Genomic DNA, 16,180 nt, shown 5'->3' on the forward strand with positions numbered 1-16,180 from the left:
AAAAATCTGTCACCCCTCTCCAGAGCTGGCTTTTGATTGAAGTGCAGCTTCAAACTCACCTGCAAAGCTTGTAAGGCTTACCAATCCTCTTTTTTCCTCTTTTTTGTCTTCTTTTTCTTTCTCTGCCTTCTTTCAAAGAGTCTAATCTTGTGCTTAAGTTTTCCTGTTCAAATATTTGTGGTCTTCTTTCTGTCCTGGCAGATAACTTCATGCACTCAGGTTCTCACTCTCTTGAGGGCACCTGTTGCACTTTGGTGCAGCAGAATTTCAAACCCTTTCACATTGGAGCTAGAATATGATCCTAATTTTTTATTCAGCTTAAGTTTTTATAGCAGCTCTTGCACCTTCAGTTGGTTACTTATGGTAACTCACTTTGTAGAGATGAAGAATATCTTTAAGGTAGCCTAGAGACAATGGTGGAAATCTAAGTTCTATTTAGACTGAAGGGAAATGTGTTTTCCCCAGCCATTCCCTCAAATTTTCCCCTTTAAGACACTTAATATGTCATGATAGAGGATCAAAAATTAACAACATGAGGAGAAACACAATGAAAGTTTATCTGTCTTGCTTTCATCAGATTATATGAAACAGTATGAGCATATCACAGGTACTGCTGGATGGGACAAAGTCCTGTTAGATTCAGTTTCTGATACTTTTTGAAAGTTGGGGTGAGGCTGAGGCAGGGGAAGGAACAGCACTGAAGGAATTGGAGAAGGCACTTCTGGAGGATTTAGCTGCCCTGCTGTCTCTTCTAGTACTGCTTTTTTAAGATGTTTACTATGGAGTAAATCAAACTTATGCATATATTGAACCTTTCTTCTTTCTTGCAGGTGACCCCCTGCAGTGCAGTGCTTGGATGGGCCAATGTGCTCTGTACATAATGATTATGACATTTGAGAAAACCATCATCATCATAGTGCTGCTTATACCTCAGTGGAAGGAGGTTGGTGTTTTTACAGCATTTTAGAGACAAGTGAATTTTAGGTGGAAGCTGTAAAGACTTCCAGCTGTGTTTATTGGTTTGGCTCAAGCATCATGATTGTCTACACTCATTGCCAATTAACTCTGTAGTAGTATTATGTTCTTTAGTTTAATTGGGATACTGCTAATGAGACCTTTATCCATTGCCAGAAATATCATATTGTATTTGGAGGGGTTTTTGTAAACTGAAATATCCAAAATTTAATTCTATCTCCATGTCTAAAGTACCCTTGAAACTACTAAGTGTTTCTTTCTTTTCTTAACTAATTCTTACCCACAGCTATTTTGTATTCTTGTAGTATTTTGAAGAATTTTCTTTGCCTGACCTTGTTGATAGGTTTTAACTGTAGACTTTCAGAAGTTTGTGGTGGATTGGTGAATCCAGTGGTGCTGACTGGATTAACCTTTATTTTGATGGACTCTGTGCAACCAGATATTCAGTGATGCTGATATTGCCCATTAAAACCAGTTAGCTCTATTGTGTGCCCTGACTTCTTCAGGAACTCTGCTCTCCTTACTGTGTATTTTGTAAACACTCTGCTCTGTTTAAATTTCCTAAAGATGGTTCTACATGTTCCTTGGGAGTGGCTCTAAAATGTTCGAGATGATTCTAAGGCAGCTCCTCAGACTTCTGTAAACAAAAATGACAGAGATAAGTTTCTTGTCAGCCCCACTTACTTATCTGTGGTAATTTATGAGCTGTCCTAAATACTTTACTTTTCTCAAAGCTGTCCTTTTTTGGTTCACCTGCATTATTCCTGTCACATTAGCTTGTACATGAATATTGCCCTGCCTAAGCCAGTTGTGTGCACATACTGCTGTGAGCTGAACTCAGTCCTTTTCTTTCCACAGGTGGCTTTATTGAACCCCATAGAGAACCCCCAGCTGGAGCTGGCAATCGTCATGCTGATAGTTCCCTTCTTTGTTAACGTTAGTACCACTCACTTCATGAGATGTTTCCTTGGATATCCTTCTGCCATGTGTTTATTAATTAACATTAGTCCTTAAAACACTCTGTACCTTGGTGCTTAAGTTAATTTAAGCGCTGCTAAAGAATGGGTAAATTGTCTGGTTATGTAGATTTTACAAAGCTGAAATCCATATGGAGCAAAAGAACCAGTTTCAGGAGAGGGGCAGAAATGTCTCATAGACCCCTTTGGCCTGATGACTTCAGTAGATTGTCTGACACAGAGATTATAAAATTACAGTGAAATTTGCTTCAGGAAGCAGTTGGTGTAAGGACAGACATCCTGTGAAGTATCCTGTGTCTGACCATAGCTAATAGCAGCTGCCCTGTGGTGGAGCAGAGGAAAAGGGCAAGTGTGCAGTCATTCTTCCCAAAGTACACTCTTGCAGCAATCAGGGATTTAGGGATTAGAGCCAGAGACAGAAGGTGTCCTTGCATGTAATAACTGCTAGTAAAGCATTGCTACATGAAGTTAATGTGCAATCACTGTGAATAGTCACTACTTTTCTGATTTTCTTCTCTTCCACAAAGGGATAAAGTAGCTGGGTTCTAGAGCATTCCTGAAAGGTGTAATAAGATATGTGACACTGTGCCTACACAAGATTTAGCTTTTGGCAAATTCAGAATTATTGTAAAGTTCATTTGGTCAATATTTGGACCTTTCTTGTACTCTGAAGAAAGCTGAACTGTTGCTTTCCCCTTCTTTTAACAGGCGTTAATGTTCTGGGTAGTAGATAATTTCCTTATGAAGAAAGGGAAGACAAAAGCTAAACTTGAAGAAAAGGAAGCAGGACAAGATTCAAGAAATGGAAGTAAAGTCCGATACAGGAGAGCAGCATCACATGAGGAGTCAGAGTCAGAAGTATGTTTGCAGTTAATGCAATATCAGTCCAGTTCATCCCTCCTGATACTGATTTCATTTGTAGCACTGTCAACTTAGGTTTGATTTGCTGAGCGTGTACCTCTAGCAGTAGCTCCTGGCATTGGCAGTTGAGAACCAGTTAAGGAAAAAGTCATGGTTGTACCACTCTGGCAGGTAATTTCCTTGCAGATGGGCAGGAAGACACAATAATGTATCTAAATACCACAGGTGAGCTGTGCTGCAAGTGCTTCTAAAAAAAACCTTACAGGGAATACAAAACTAGCAGACTATTCTAATTCAAAGAGAGGTTAATAGCTTAAAGTGAGAGGGAGCTGGTGGAGGCAACTGACCTGATTTTCGAGAATTATTTACATAGCTGCCTTAGCATAACATTATTCTAAATTACGTTAAGTGAGCAGTTTTTAGTTCCGCTGAAAGATAGGTGGTTTATTTTAAGTTGAGTCGGTTTAGCTTTAGTAAGTTGATGTAACTTTTCTGTGAGATAAACAATGCTATTTATATGGGGTTTACCAGGTAATGTGACTGCCTTGTTACCAGTGTGGATCAGGACCTCAAATATTCTCTCAAGCTGCCCCCACTGTTCTGGCATCAGTCTTTGGGTTCAGAGTCAGTGGCTGTAGTGAGATTAATATGCATCCATCCTTCTGCAAAACTTACTGGAGGTTTCTGATAGTATCTGCAATGATGTGGCAGTAAATCCTAATTGTGTTCTAAGCTTTTTCCTGAGCAAATAATAAGGTGCTTTGCAAGCATAAAAAAGTAAAATGTAAAAGTAAGAAGAAGGAATGTGACTGCTCCATGTGCTCAGAAGCTGTAATTTGTTTTTAGATCCTTATTTCAGCAGATGATGAGATGGAGGAGTCGGATGCTGAGGAGGACCTGCGCAGACTGACCAACTTAAAGCCCATCAAGAAGAAGAAGCATCGCTTTGGTCTGCCTGTATGACACATTCCTTGGCCTATGGACTTGCAGGTTTCATGGCAAAAACTTCTGTCAGTGGGGTTTAATGTTGCAATTGCATCTCCCTTTTCATACAAACTGACTTAGAAGCAAGGTCTACCAACAGAAGGCAAAGCAGTTGGAAGACTTCCAGTTCAGTTGCACTACGAACACACTGACCAGTTATGCAAGAATGTCTCCTCATCATGTGCAGGAAATGGACGAGTCACTAAGGATTCGTGTGGGAGGTGTCAGAGAAGATCAGAGAGAACAGATACAGAATCTTTCACTTTCAGTTGCTGATGGGACAGTGTATGGAGTTCTCAAAAAGGCATCAGAGTTGACTAAGTTAAAGGAGTGTGTTTTATTACTAAAACTGGCTTTTGCAGCATAATTCCTAGAGCAGAATAGTTTATGGTTACAAGCTGTAACTTAACATTATTTTTTTAAGTACAAATGTTTACTTGCTACCGGGTACCTATGGAACTAATAGGTGGAACAAAGATTTTTTTCCAAGTCTTCTCAAATCTATCTGACTATTTTATATTTAAGTTATATTTTCATACAGTTGTATTTAAAGATTCTCTTTATCAGAGAAATGGGTACCATTCCCTTTTTTGTGCAGAACAGGTCAATAGATTTGTAGTGAAAATCTTATTTATCCTTGTCTCCTGATTTAAGACAAAGGGATTGCAAAGGGAAAAGCTCTCTGTCACTGCTGAAGTCACCAAATATCACTAAAAATGCAGTCCTATGTGTGCTCTTGACCACATAATTTAAAAATACCTTTTTCAGTAGGAGGTGGTGTTTGCATATTTGACAAAGGTGCACTTTAGTGTATAACAAAAATCCATTGTGATAAGTTATTTGTGAAATGAGTATCTATGGATACTCTAATTATTTCTTATTCTGCAAGTCTCTTGTGCATACCTCTCAAATGAGCCAAAAGAGATGGAACATTTCTGATACTTTTCCTGTTATAGGGCCTGCAGTATGGGACTGTGATCTGATTATAGCAGTTGTGATACAATATTGGAAATATAATTCTGTCCCTTGTTTTTTGTTGGAAAAGCAATCTTCTACTTAATGTGCTTAACAGCAACAACAACAAAATTTCTCCTATTTAATTTACATAAAGTCTCGTTATCCTTCAATAGTAAAAGAACAGCCCCAAGGGGTACAGTGCAGTTGTTACCACAGCATTTCTGGGATTTTCAGTGTCTCTTCTGATAATTGAGAGCACATGGTGATCTGAAACCTAGCAGACATGTTTTCAGTGATATCCTTTTGCTTTGCATATTTTCTAAATGATTGTTTCGGACAGCTTTCCTTGCTTAGCTAAACCTTGTGCAGGACAAGGCGATGTGTCAAAGAGGTGACAACAGACCTTGAATGCAAATCTGTTGCAGTATCTGGACACCAGAAAAATTCCAAGCCTTAAACCAGTTTCATTTGAAAACTGCTCAGAACTTTTTAAGATTTTTTACATTTTTTTATAGGTTTACTAGGTCTTAATGTGATTTATTAACCAGACCACTTAACTGGGCCTTAGTAAATACGGAACTGTGCGCTCCCATGCTTACTTTCACTATTCCAGCATCCCTTTTCCTGGTAGCTGCCAAGGGGACACGATGCTCTGACACCTCAGGGTGTCCAGCCAGCTCAAAGGGACATTTACCAAACCCGAGGTTTTAGTTGAGCCACTGACCTTTGTTACTGTGCACTGAAACGTAAGAACTGCAATAAGTTACAGTACTAGTGTTTCCTTTAGACTAAATCTAGAGACTAATGACAGTGCAAGCTTACCTGAGTTCCTTTGACATGGGGGGTGGGGATGGGGAAATGTCCCTAATCAGTGTTGCCTCTGGTTTGGGGGGTGTGGGGTTTTTTATTGATTGTATGACTTGCATCTTCTCTTGGCTATTGACCAGTGGGCGGGTGCAGATCTCCAAAAGCACAGTACTTCAAGGAATTCATCAACAGAATAGCCTCCCACAGCTCACTTTTCCAAAGGGATATAAGAGCTAGGACTGGCTCTGGTCACAATTGCCAGCATTTATTTTTTTAGCATAGGATTTGTTCTGTTTCAGATAGTGAACTAAAGCTATTGAACATGTGCTACGTCCCAGTGCAGAGCATGGCTGTCCTCGCCAGCTGCAATAACTGAGCAGTGCACACAAATTTAACTGTGCCAGCTTGCATCTTATCTTCCTTTTCCCTCCTCCAGTTAACTTCAATTATCAAAATTATTCTAGTCTCATGTTTAGTCTGTGAACTGTCAGTATAAAATTATGGCCTTAATCATGTAAAAATATTTCTTTTGAGCAGACCTCGAGCTTATTGACCAAGTACAAAACAGTATGAAGTGCTATGGAGCAGTTTCTTGAAGGTGGTTATAGAAAAGGTTCTGAATGCCTAATTTTTCATGTCTTAAGTGCTTAAATGTCTCTTCTTGTGAGATCTAGATATGCCTAGCAAGATGTAGTAAAGCACTATGATCCAAAGGCACAGAAGTATTTTTAATACCACAGTAGTAACAGAAGGAGCAACCTTCAGAGGGGAAAAAATTAAATTCTCTACTAAGACAATAATTCTATTCAGAATTTTAGGTAAGTAACAAAATCTGGCTGTTTTTTCTATACATTCTTTTTTACCATTGTGAAAGAGATGGAAAATGTAGAACTAGTTGTTTTCCTCTCTGTAAGGTAAAAATTGGAATTCTTGCAGTAATTATAAGTAGGACGAGTCCTTTTGTCTGACAGGCTTGCATGTGAGAGCAGGGAGTGTGTGCTTAGTGCTTCACTGTGTCTTACCACTTGTTAAAATGTATTGGCAGTACAGTCTGAAATGGACTTTTCATAAAGAGTTGATCCAGTGTGAGATTGCAACACCATGTTTGCATTATCCTCCAGCTGTCACTCATATTTCTGCCTGGCAAATGTACTCCAGGACAATCTGTAGCAAAGGTTTAATTCAGGCTGTGCTTAGGAAATAGGATTCTGTTTAATGAAAATAAGCTATGTAGTGAATGCCAAAGTAAAGGGAAGGGATTATAACTTAGAGAAGAGACACAAATATTGGTGGAGATGGAATTTACCGTGAGTGGTCAACCTAAATACATTAACTGTTCCTAGTATCTGACCTGTGACACATTTGCATAAACTTAAAACACTGATGTTGTCTAGTATGTGGTTTCCAAGTTCTGGCTTCAATATGTTCAGGTCCCCTTGTCTTACTTTAAGTAGGTGAATGCTGTCTGTTAATGTTACTAACTAAAATGTACTATAGCTTTTCTTCAGGGAAAACTCAGAAAATGAGTTGCAAATTAGAGCAATGCAAAGTGATCCCCTCGGGCAGGTGTCTGCTCTGATCCCTGCCGAGCCTGGGGAGGGGGGCCTGGGCTCTCCCGCTCTGCTCAGAGCTGAGCATCACAAGGAATCTCTGCCACTGTGCTTGACTAACCCGTGTTTGCAACTTTGCTGTGCTTTTTACAGGAGAAACCAGTAGTGAAAGCTAATAAATTCAGCCACACCAAGTCAGAGTACATCTACAGCATAGGCGTGCAAACTTTTTTAGGTGAAGTTTCCAGTTCAATTACTGAAAATGACTACTATGGTTTTACAAAGTAAAACTGCAGTATCTTTAAAAAAGGGACTCTTTTGTAGGTGTTTTTGTCTTGTGTGGGTATCCGTCTCAAACTGAATGTGGGGTTTGTTTGTAAGTAAATTCAGACTATAGCCAATGTGAGCAAAACCAACAGCTGTATTCTGCTGCCCTCTGTTTGGACCATATTGTTTAATCAGTGGTGTTACCTTAAACTTTTAAGGGTATCTGATGTAATTACATTATAATGGTTTACAATAAAGTCTGACTTATTACAGATTTGTACACTTGTTTTATACTTGTTCTGTTTCAAAGTGCCTGTATTTCAGTGTCTGTGGTGTGATCTTGTGGGAAGCAGGTTCTGCTACTTGAGTTTTACTTCAGCTCTAATTGTGCACCCTGTTATGTTGATTTTAATTTCAGTATATTTATTTACCTTAATGGCAAGTCCCATTTGATTGGGAAGAGCCATTGTTCTTAAGTTGCAAATTTTGTTTACAAGTTTAAAAATCCTTGCAGGGTCCTCTCAGATCCATTTCCTGAGGAAGGTTTTTTTTAGGAACTGAACAGGATGGACTCAATTCTGCCTCTGTAATTCCTCTGTGACATTTCCCTATTATTTTCATACTTTCCACCTACCACATCCAAGCAGCCCCGCACCCACTGCACCCATTCAGGGAATTCAGAGTATAATCTTCACTCTACCTAAAGTGTCAGTCCCCTGAGAGGTTGTTGGCACTTTGCTGGAGAAGTCAAATCTTCCCTGACATTTGGAGACCACAGTGGCAGCTGTGTGTACATTCACTTAATTCTCTACGGTCGTTGCCATATTTTAGTTGGAACCATTCCTCCAGCAAAGGAGTTTTCCACAATTCCTATTACAGTGGAAGATTACAACTTGTATTTTTAATAGCCACTGTTGGATAAATGAGCCATCTTGTTCCATTGCCATTCATGTCCCATGTAGCAGATATCAAGGACCTCAACCAGGTGAACAGGATTTCTACTCTAAAAATTAAGTAATTGTAGATTTAGACTGGGTTCTTTCTTTTTCTTTGAGGAAAAATAGCCCACAATCTGTGCAAGACAATGCTTGTGCCCCTTGTTGAGTGCTGGTTTAGGAAATAGAATTTTAGAGACCAGAACTGTCCAGGCTTTGGGGATGTTCTAGAAGCCCCAGGATGTGCTGCCTGACTCTCTAAGCAATTCACCTGCCCCAATGGCAAGCGACCTATGAGTGGTTTGATTTTGTTTGTATAGATTAAATTGCTATGAAAGCACAACTCTGTTGCTTTTGAGTGAGGAATATGCAGTACCAATTAAGTGAAGCAATTTTGAAAGCTGAAGGGAAAATAATAGTTCAGTGTCTTGAATTCTAAATATTTGCTTTAAACATGCAGAATGTTATTTTGCTGTCATAATAGATAGAATAGTGATGCTTGTGGGACTGTAGAGGAACATCTTAGTAGAGAACTGTTGCTTTGTGCAATAGAAAAAAATCTGTTTTTTCTAAGGTCAATGTTTTATTCTTCTGTTTTGTTGGCCTACTAAGGGCACTGCTGCTCTGCAGAAATGCTTCTTCTGGTTACTAAGGCATGGGTTTAAAATAGAAAATCAAGCTAAGGAATAGCTAAGGACCTAACATCCAAGCTGCGTTTTAGCCTACAAATAATTCCCCCAAATAAAGGAGATCTCAGGCCTGGAAAGAGTTCAGCTTAAAGGCAGTTTGGGCATTGGGAGGCCTGGGGAGTAGTTCATAGCCAACAGATCCCACAGTCCTGCTCGTACAGTGCTGGAGCTGTGGTTTGATGTCATGTTTTCATAGTGAAAAACAAATTTCTGTTACCTCTTGTGCTTCTCTGTACCCTAAAAGCACTGGCAGAGCCTGAGGAAAGGCTAGGGCAAATTTCTACCACTACAACAGTTGATCTCTAGTGGAAGGTGTTTGGAGGTCTGCCATGCCTGCCCTTCTCACATTTACCCACCTGGCTGGAATCTTGGTTCTTTGTAGATGTTGAGTGCAGTCACAGAAGCTGATATTTTTTTTGCATGATGTAAAGATTTCATATAAAAAACCAAAAGGGAAACAATCTCCCACTCAAACCTCTCCCAGTATTGAAAAATAGAATTCATGCTCAGAGATGACAGGGCTTTACTTAATTAAAAAACTGTTTAGAGAACAAATATTAAAAGTTCTGAGAAAGGTTTTACTGCTGTCAGCAAGTACAGTGGGGAACACTGAGTTTTTCCGTGTCTGAGTAAGCTGTTCCTGTACAGATGAGGGTGAAATGGTTAAACTTGCTGATGGTGCTGGAAGTAGAAAGTGATTTTACTCTCTCAGTTGGGTAAGAGCCAGCACTGGAGCATGATCAGAGATAGAGCTGTAAGGGTAAAACCATACCCTACTTTATTAGCTTTCCAAAAGACATAAAACACTCTCCTGTTAAAGATTCCTGTGCTAAAGTGATTCAGGGCACAGTTATGCTTTGGACTTCAGGTTTGTATCATCTTTAGAGAACACATATTTTGTTTTGCTGGGAAAGCAATGCCCACGCTTTTTTTTTCCCTCTCTCCCCCAAGAGGATTCAGAGTCAATTTTGTGTCCATAACAACATTTTGCCTTTTAAAGCTATAAATAGAGCCCCAGCGGACTCCCCGGGAAGCGTTTTTGCCGGGACCCGGCTTCCCCGCTGCCGCAGCTGCCCCCGTCAGCCCAGCCCGGTGAATGCTGCTCGCCCGAGTCATCGCCAGGAATAAACCTCGGACAACAACAGCCTGCCCCGACCTGAATCATCCCGCCGCTGCTTCGGGAACATGAGCCAGCCCCTGACTTCACTCGGATGCTCTATATAAGTCCAGGAAAACAACAGGCGCTCGCAGAGCTCACGGACTGGATTTAATCAAAGTCGGGAACGACCTGGAGGGATTTCAGCGAGGGAGCACCGCAGTTATGTCACAGGTACGGGGACATCTGTGCGCTGCCAGCCCTCGGAGCAGTGCCTGGCAAACCTGCCACTGGTTTGGATGCTGTGCTCAGAAAAGCTTATTAGTGAGTTCCTCTCGTTAACCGGTGAATTCAGCTTTACTGCTCTGTGACTTGTGTGATTAAAATATTTTAACAAGTACATACTTAGGAAGGAAAGCTGCTGCTCTCTACATGGTTAATTAATTTAGCTTTAAAATGTTCTGGTTTACCTTAAATATTTTTGTTTGTGTAGAAAGGGAAAAATCATTTCCCCTGCTCTGCGTTGGGATGTTTCACAGATGAAGGAATCTCTGCCCTTCTAACACACTTTCTCAGACAGTGATTCTGAAATTCTGTTTTGCAAAGAGGTGGCTGTGCTGAAATGTCACTATGTAAAGCTTAGTGCATTAACATGCAGGAGAAAAGAGTGTGGCTGAAAATTCTAACTGTTAGGATAAGATATTTGAGACTGAAATTATGTATAAAATGAATACTTTTATATTCATTTTATAACTAATGGTTTGTCTTTAATGCGTGCCTCAATAATCAGTGTTTCAAAGTGTTCTTGAAATGAGCTCAGAAATGGTGAGGTTTCAGGTAGATGTTACATTTGCTGCGTGTGCCTGGCAGAGCTCTCCTCAAGCAAGAGAGTTTTACAGGAGTGGTGTGATGGAGAGTAGGAGCACAGAGTAGGACAGCACAGTTCTTCAGCCACAGAGAGTTACTCAGTTCAGCTGATTTTCTTTACTCCAAAGAAAATTGTACTTAAAACCCAGTTGTATGTCTTGTAAAGTAGCAGTTTCTGTCTTGTGACAGGAGGAGATAAAGCACAGGCTGCACTCCCGTGCCAGGAATGGCTCCTGGCAACCCCTGCTCAGAAATTCTGGCAGCAGTTAGCAGTGGTGGGGCTGTGACAGTGGCAGCTGCTGGCCAGGGCTCACCATAACCTCTCTGTGCACCAGCTTTGCTCCTCAGCTGGGGCCGACTAATCCGCAGCAACTGTCCTGCTGGAAAATCCTCTGCGATCAAAGCATGAGATGGTTTATTTTAAAATAACTGGGTGACATTCAAGAGCTCTGCTCAGCCTGGCTGTATCTTTGTGCATGCCAAGAGCCACCTTTCCTCACCCTGTCCCCAGGAATTCCCTTGTCCCAGTGGGTAGAAGCCTCACAGTTACTGTCTGTTACCAATAATGGGTGAAGGATCCTTGCAGATTTCACATTGCTCTTGAAGCAGGGGGCTTTTCCCCTTCCTGGGTTGGCTGCCTGTGGAGCGTGCCATGGGCACGAGGGACTGTTCCCATCATGTGCCAGGTGTCATTCCAGAAGGACAGGTGACTCCTGGCTGTGGGGATGTTTGGTTCACCAGCTGAACAACCATGCACAAGGTGTTGTGAATTTGAAGGGTTCGCTGACACCCTTTCCCCTCGCTTGCTTTGGCTACTCATGAGTGTTTTCCCCAGAGATCTCGTAAATGTTTTGTTTCCCACAACACATGCAAGTGGCATTGACAGTGAGCTATTCTGAGCGTTCCCAGGAATTTGCAGCAGGCAGAAATCGTGCTGAAGGCTCCAGTGGAGCCAGCCCACCCATCCAGGAGCCAGCCATGCAGGCGCTGTTTCTGCAAGCTCCCTGGGACTCGCTGCTCCAGCCATCTGTAGGCCTTGAGGGATTTGTTTCTCTCCACAACTGCTTTTAGCCTCACAGGCAGTGCCTGGAAGTGCCTCAGTGAGCTCCACCACTGCCAGAACCCAAATATCAGAAGCCCTGTGTATTTAGTGATGGTCAGAGAAGTTTCTTGTTGATCTTTCAGTGTGCAAATCTATTAGAGTTGGAGTGTAGGGGTCTTCTGTTCCTCTCAATCATATCCCTGTGCCCCTGAATCTTGCCATGAGGGCTGCCTGGTGGGACACTGAAAATCCATCCATGAAATAGTAAACTGATGGAGGAATGCTTACGGTGTTGGCTGCTGCAGAGTGAGGTTGTGTCTGACTGTGCAGTGCTAATTTAAAGATAGGGGTAGGCTGATGAAGCAATGTTATCCCTATTTCCTTGTAGTGGAATAAACTGTGAACAGATTAGTACTTGGCTTTAGCAGTGCACCACCTGATGATGCATCTGTTTCCGTATTAGGTTTCCTTCTTCTTTGGGGCCCAAGTCCAGGGCTTTAGATGTGTTCAGTAGAGAGCCCTGTTGAGTGCTCAGATCCTTTTGTTCCTTAAATTTAAGATTATTAACTATAGGTCAAGTGTTTATTCAAACTTAGGACAGGTCCAGATTTGGAATCTCTCTGACCAGTTTCCCAAAGAAGTAGTAAGTAGACACAAGCCCAATTTAGTAATAAAGTGATTTTTCCTTTCCAGATATTGGACAGGTTCTTGAATTACCAATCAGTACTTGCAGAATAAGCAGGTAGGGCTGGACAGAGAAAATCTGAGATTTTTTTTTTAATTAAGCAGTCCATTGCTCTTTCGAAGGCTGTACAATAAAAAGACAATTTCAGAGCAGTAAGAATGTAGCAGATTTTGGGAAGGGCAGTGAAATTGTGATTATGGGAAGATCTGAAGTAGCTGAGTATGTAATTTCAGAACTGAAATAGGTGAAATATTGTATTAGCAACTGTGTATGTTGTAGTCTTTGGGTGGAGGGAGCTTTGTTCCCTGTGCTTTGAACACAACATACTGATGTGTGGGTCTGTTTCTTAGCCAGCCCCTGTGAAAAAGAAGCGTCCTCCAGTGAAGGAAGAAGACCTCAAAGGAGCCAGAGGAAACCTTACGAAAAACCAGGAAATTAAATCTAAAACCTACCAAGTGATGAGGCAGTGTGGTAAGTCTCCTTGACTGGAAGCAATTAAGCAGAGTAAAAAATTGACTTAATTGCCCTTTTCAAGTGAAAGGGTTCCTCATCTGATGGACAAGTGAAGTATTTATCAAATGTATATATGTATTTCAGCAGCACTAATTTGACTCCCTGAATTTGGGTAGTATTTCACTGATTGTCTCTCCTGGTTTTCTTTTCTAAGAACAAATGGGCTCTGCAGCACCTTCTGTATTCAGCGGGGCTCGGACAGGGGGTGAAACAGTCTTTGAGAAACCGAAGGATGAGCCAGCCAAGAGCGTCTTTGGCTGACAGTGGAGCTGGACATGACTCACCAAAATGATTGTTGTAGCATTTTTCAAATTTTCTGTTCCTTGCACTGTAGACTCAAGTAGCTAATTTCCACTGTAAGTCCTTAAGTAGGAAATATATTCATGTCAAAGAGTAAAACTTCCATGTTCATTTTTATTACATGCTTTCTTTCTATATATTGGATAATGTTTGCTATACTTGTTTAATAAAAAGGTTGTTGGACTCAGCTTGGCACACTGTGGTGACTCATTTCACTTGGGACTCAGATTAATTCCATGGGCACTTTGGCAATACACGCGATGATTTTGTCTGTCAAATGCAGGGAAAAAACACCCTGATGACGCAGTATCAGTGTAATTTCTTCACACCATGCCTTCACCAGGAGGGAGCTGAGAAGGAGCTGATCAAAGGGGCAGCACAGAAACCTGGAGACTTCACCCAGATCTGTGTTGCCTACAGCAGCACCTTGGCCAGGGCCCTCAGGGCGGCGGCATGGTACAGGGTGGTGGCTCTCCCCTCACTGTTTACCCTCACGGCTCTCCCCTCACGGTTTCCCCTCACAGTTCCCGCTCACAGCTCTCCCCTCACGGTTTCCCCTCCCGCCTCTCCCCTCACGGCTTCCCCTCACAGTTCCCGCTCACAGCTCTCCCCTCACGGTTTCCCCTCACGGCTCTCCCCTCACGGCTTCCCCTCACAGTTCCCGCTCACAGCTCTCCCCTCACAATTCTCCTCACAGTTCTCCCCCACATCTCCCCCCTCATGCCCTTCCGGGCAGCAATGCCATGATTTCCCTTCATGTAGCTCAGCTGTGAGGGCAGAGGCCCGGGTCTCAGAGTGCCCCAGCACCGAGGGAGGGGTTTCCGCTTCGTTCCCCAGTGGCTTTTTTCTCCTGTCCCCCTGGATCGAGTGAGAAGTGAGGTGCCAGACCCAGCCGCCATGTCCTGCCTTACCATGGAGATGAGAACCCAATGAGTGTCTCTGTACAACACCAGCACACTGAGGGGGAGCTGGCTTTTTTTCAATGCTGTTTGCTTCTTAATTTGCTGCATTAAACACCAAACCTGTTTTCTCCCAAACCCCAGAGTGTTTCCTCTCAGCTTGATATTTGTGCTAAAACACAGAGGAACCTCTGTGGGCGCCTGCCCTGCTTCCCACACACCCTGAGTCTCTGCAGCACGTCTGGGGATGGTAAGTCAGATGCTACCTTTGCTAAATAAACTACTTTTATTTTACACAGACTAGACATGATTAAGAGGTAAAAGTGATGCCAAAGTTCTCTGTGCACTATGAAATGCATCATATTTGGTTTTTGTGTCCCAAGCACCTGACAGATAAAATGTGACAATGCCCACACAGATCCCAGAGAGGCTGTGGAGAGGCGCTCACTTAAGGCAGCAGCAAATCCTTTGGCTTTAAGGGGAAAGCTTCTTTAAAGATATTGCTGGTGCACTGCCTTGCCCTGCTTTTTTTACTTTAAAAGATTATTATTTGCAGCCCAGACCCCACCTCCTCTCTTTAGTGGGCACAATTTCTCCATGGAGCACAAGCTCTTCACAGGTATGTACCTGTAGCAGAGCTTTTTCCCAAGATCCTTCCAGAGCATGAAAAAAGTCACGGTGGAAAAAATTCCTGCCCTGGTAGTACTGGAGCTGCCTTTGCATTGGGTTTAACAAACCCTCCTTAATTAACCTGTGTTGAGAAGGTGGAAGGAGATTGTTCAATACTTATAGAAATGGTGTCAAGGGACAAGTGGGGCAAAATGTTGTCGCTTTCCTTATTGAAGTACAAGGGCCTGATCTGTAGGTTTGTCGGTGGGGTAGCAGGACAGAAGGATGCTGTATTTCAGGCCCTGCTTTGGATATGGTGGTGCTGATTTAACAAAGCACAGAAACCTCTGTGTCCCACATGGATTCTACAGGGAAGCCAAGTAAGGTATCTGCCAGAGAAGTGGAATTTGACAAACAGGTCTATTTCCAGGATGTTGTCATGTTCATTTACTTGTGCTGCTTCCAAGTGTGACAATAAGGACTGAGCATTGTTTTTGGTCTTCCTGTCTTTTAATGTGGACCTCATCTAAAAAATGTGAGGGGCAGAGCTGACACTGCAGCCTAAATCTGTGCAGCAAAAGCAGCTCTTTAACATTCGTGTGATTTTACACATGGGCATTAGAAAACTGATGGCACATCCACTTAATTAAAGCTTTGGCTCTTGCACCTCTTAGGCCACTAAGTGTCTAATCCTGTGTATTTTAAGAGATTAAAGCATTACATGAGTTGTACAAGTTAATTGAATGTATTGCAGTTTAATTTTTTGCCTTTTAAAATATATATATTTACATGTCCTGCTACAAAGGATGTGGTATTTGCAAGTAGTATAAACAGTCTGCTTGAAAGGAGTAAAGTTTATTTTTTTAAAGAGTTACTTAAAGCACAAGGCTTGTAAGACCAGGCTGTGCTTAGCACATTCTTTGTAGTGAACTTGTAGATGTCTGGTAAGTAATAAATTATTGAGCTGTGCTTTAGTGTCTGCTTGCAACTCTGAGGCCACAAGAAGCTTGCTCTCCACATGGAAACTTTGTAAAACAGGCATGAAGAAAACACAGATGCTTATATTTCCACAGGATCTTTGTGTTAATTTATGACAATGAATGGCATTACCTACCAAGGATCATGGCCAGTTGGGCAGGGAGGCACAAAGTTTGAGAAAGCCATCAG

The 16,180-nt window shown here is 41.9% G+C and overlaps 2 protein-coding genes across 3 annotated transcripts in view; both read left to right on the forward strand.

Moving 5' to 3' along the window:
* LOC115908282 (store-operated calcium entry regulator STIMATE-like) overlaps positions 1-7,779 on the forward strand; it is a 34,787-nt gene extending 27,008 nt beyond the window's left edge. Inside the window, exons 5-8 of the mRNA XM_030956761.1 lie at positions 831-943; positions 1,834-1,911; positions 2,661-2,810; positions 3,660-7,779. Of these exons, the coding sequence (XP_030812621.1) occupies positions 831-943; positions 1,834-1,911; positions 2,661-2,810; positions 3,660-3,776 (458 nt within the window). The 3' untranslated portion in view covers positions 3,777-7,779. The remainder of the gene's footprint in view (positions 1-830; positions 944-1,833; positions 1,912-2,660; positions 2,811-3,659) is intronic.
* Positions 7,780-9,752: 1,973 nt separating this feature from the next.
* Positions 9,753-13,692, forward strand: MUSTN1 (musculoskeletal, embryonic nuclear protein 1). 2 transcript variants are annotated; one of them, XM_030956762.1, is made up of 4 exons: positions 9,753-9,870; positions 10,003-10,332; positions 13,043-13,163; positions 13,360-13,692. In XM_030956762.1, the coding sequence occupies exons 2-4, from the start codon at positions 10,324-10,326 to the stop codon at positions 13,464-13,466; spliced, it is 237 nt and encodes a 78-aa protein (XP_030812622.1). In that variant the 5' UTR covers positions 9,753-9,870; positions 10,003-10,323; the 3' UTR covers positions 13,467-13,692. The 2 variants fall into 2 exon arrangements, with proteins under 2 accessions (XP_030812622.1, XP_030812623.1); XM_030956763.1 differs by lacking the exon at positions 9,753-9,870 and having other exon boundaries at positions 9,998-10,332.
* The last annotated feature ends 2,488 nt before the right edge of the window (positions 13,693-16,180 follow it).

The sequence above is a fragment of the Camarhynchus parvulus genome, chromosome 12 (assembly GCF_901933205.1).
Source record: "Camarhynchus parvulus chromosome 12, STF_HiC, whole genome shotgun sequence".
In the NCBI taxonomy this organism is placed as follows: domain Eukaryota; kingdom Metazoa; phylum Chordata; class Aves; order Passeriformes; family Thraupidae; genus Camarhynchus; species Camarhynchus parvulus.

Excerpts from the sequence above, each read along its gene's own strand:
- MUSTN1 (XM_030956762.1), top strand. Across the intron at positions 13,164-13,359 it reads CCAAGTGATGAGGCAGTGTG|AACAAATGGGCTCTGCAGCA; the intron begins GTAAGTCTCCTT and ends TTCTTTTCTAAG.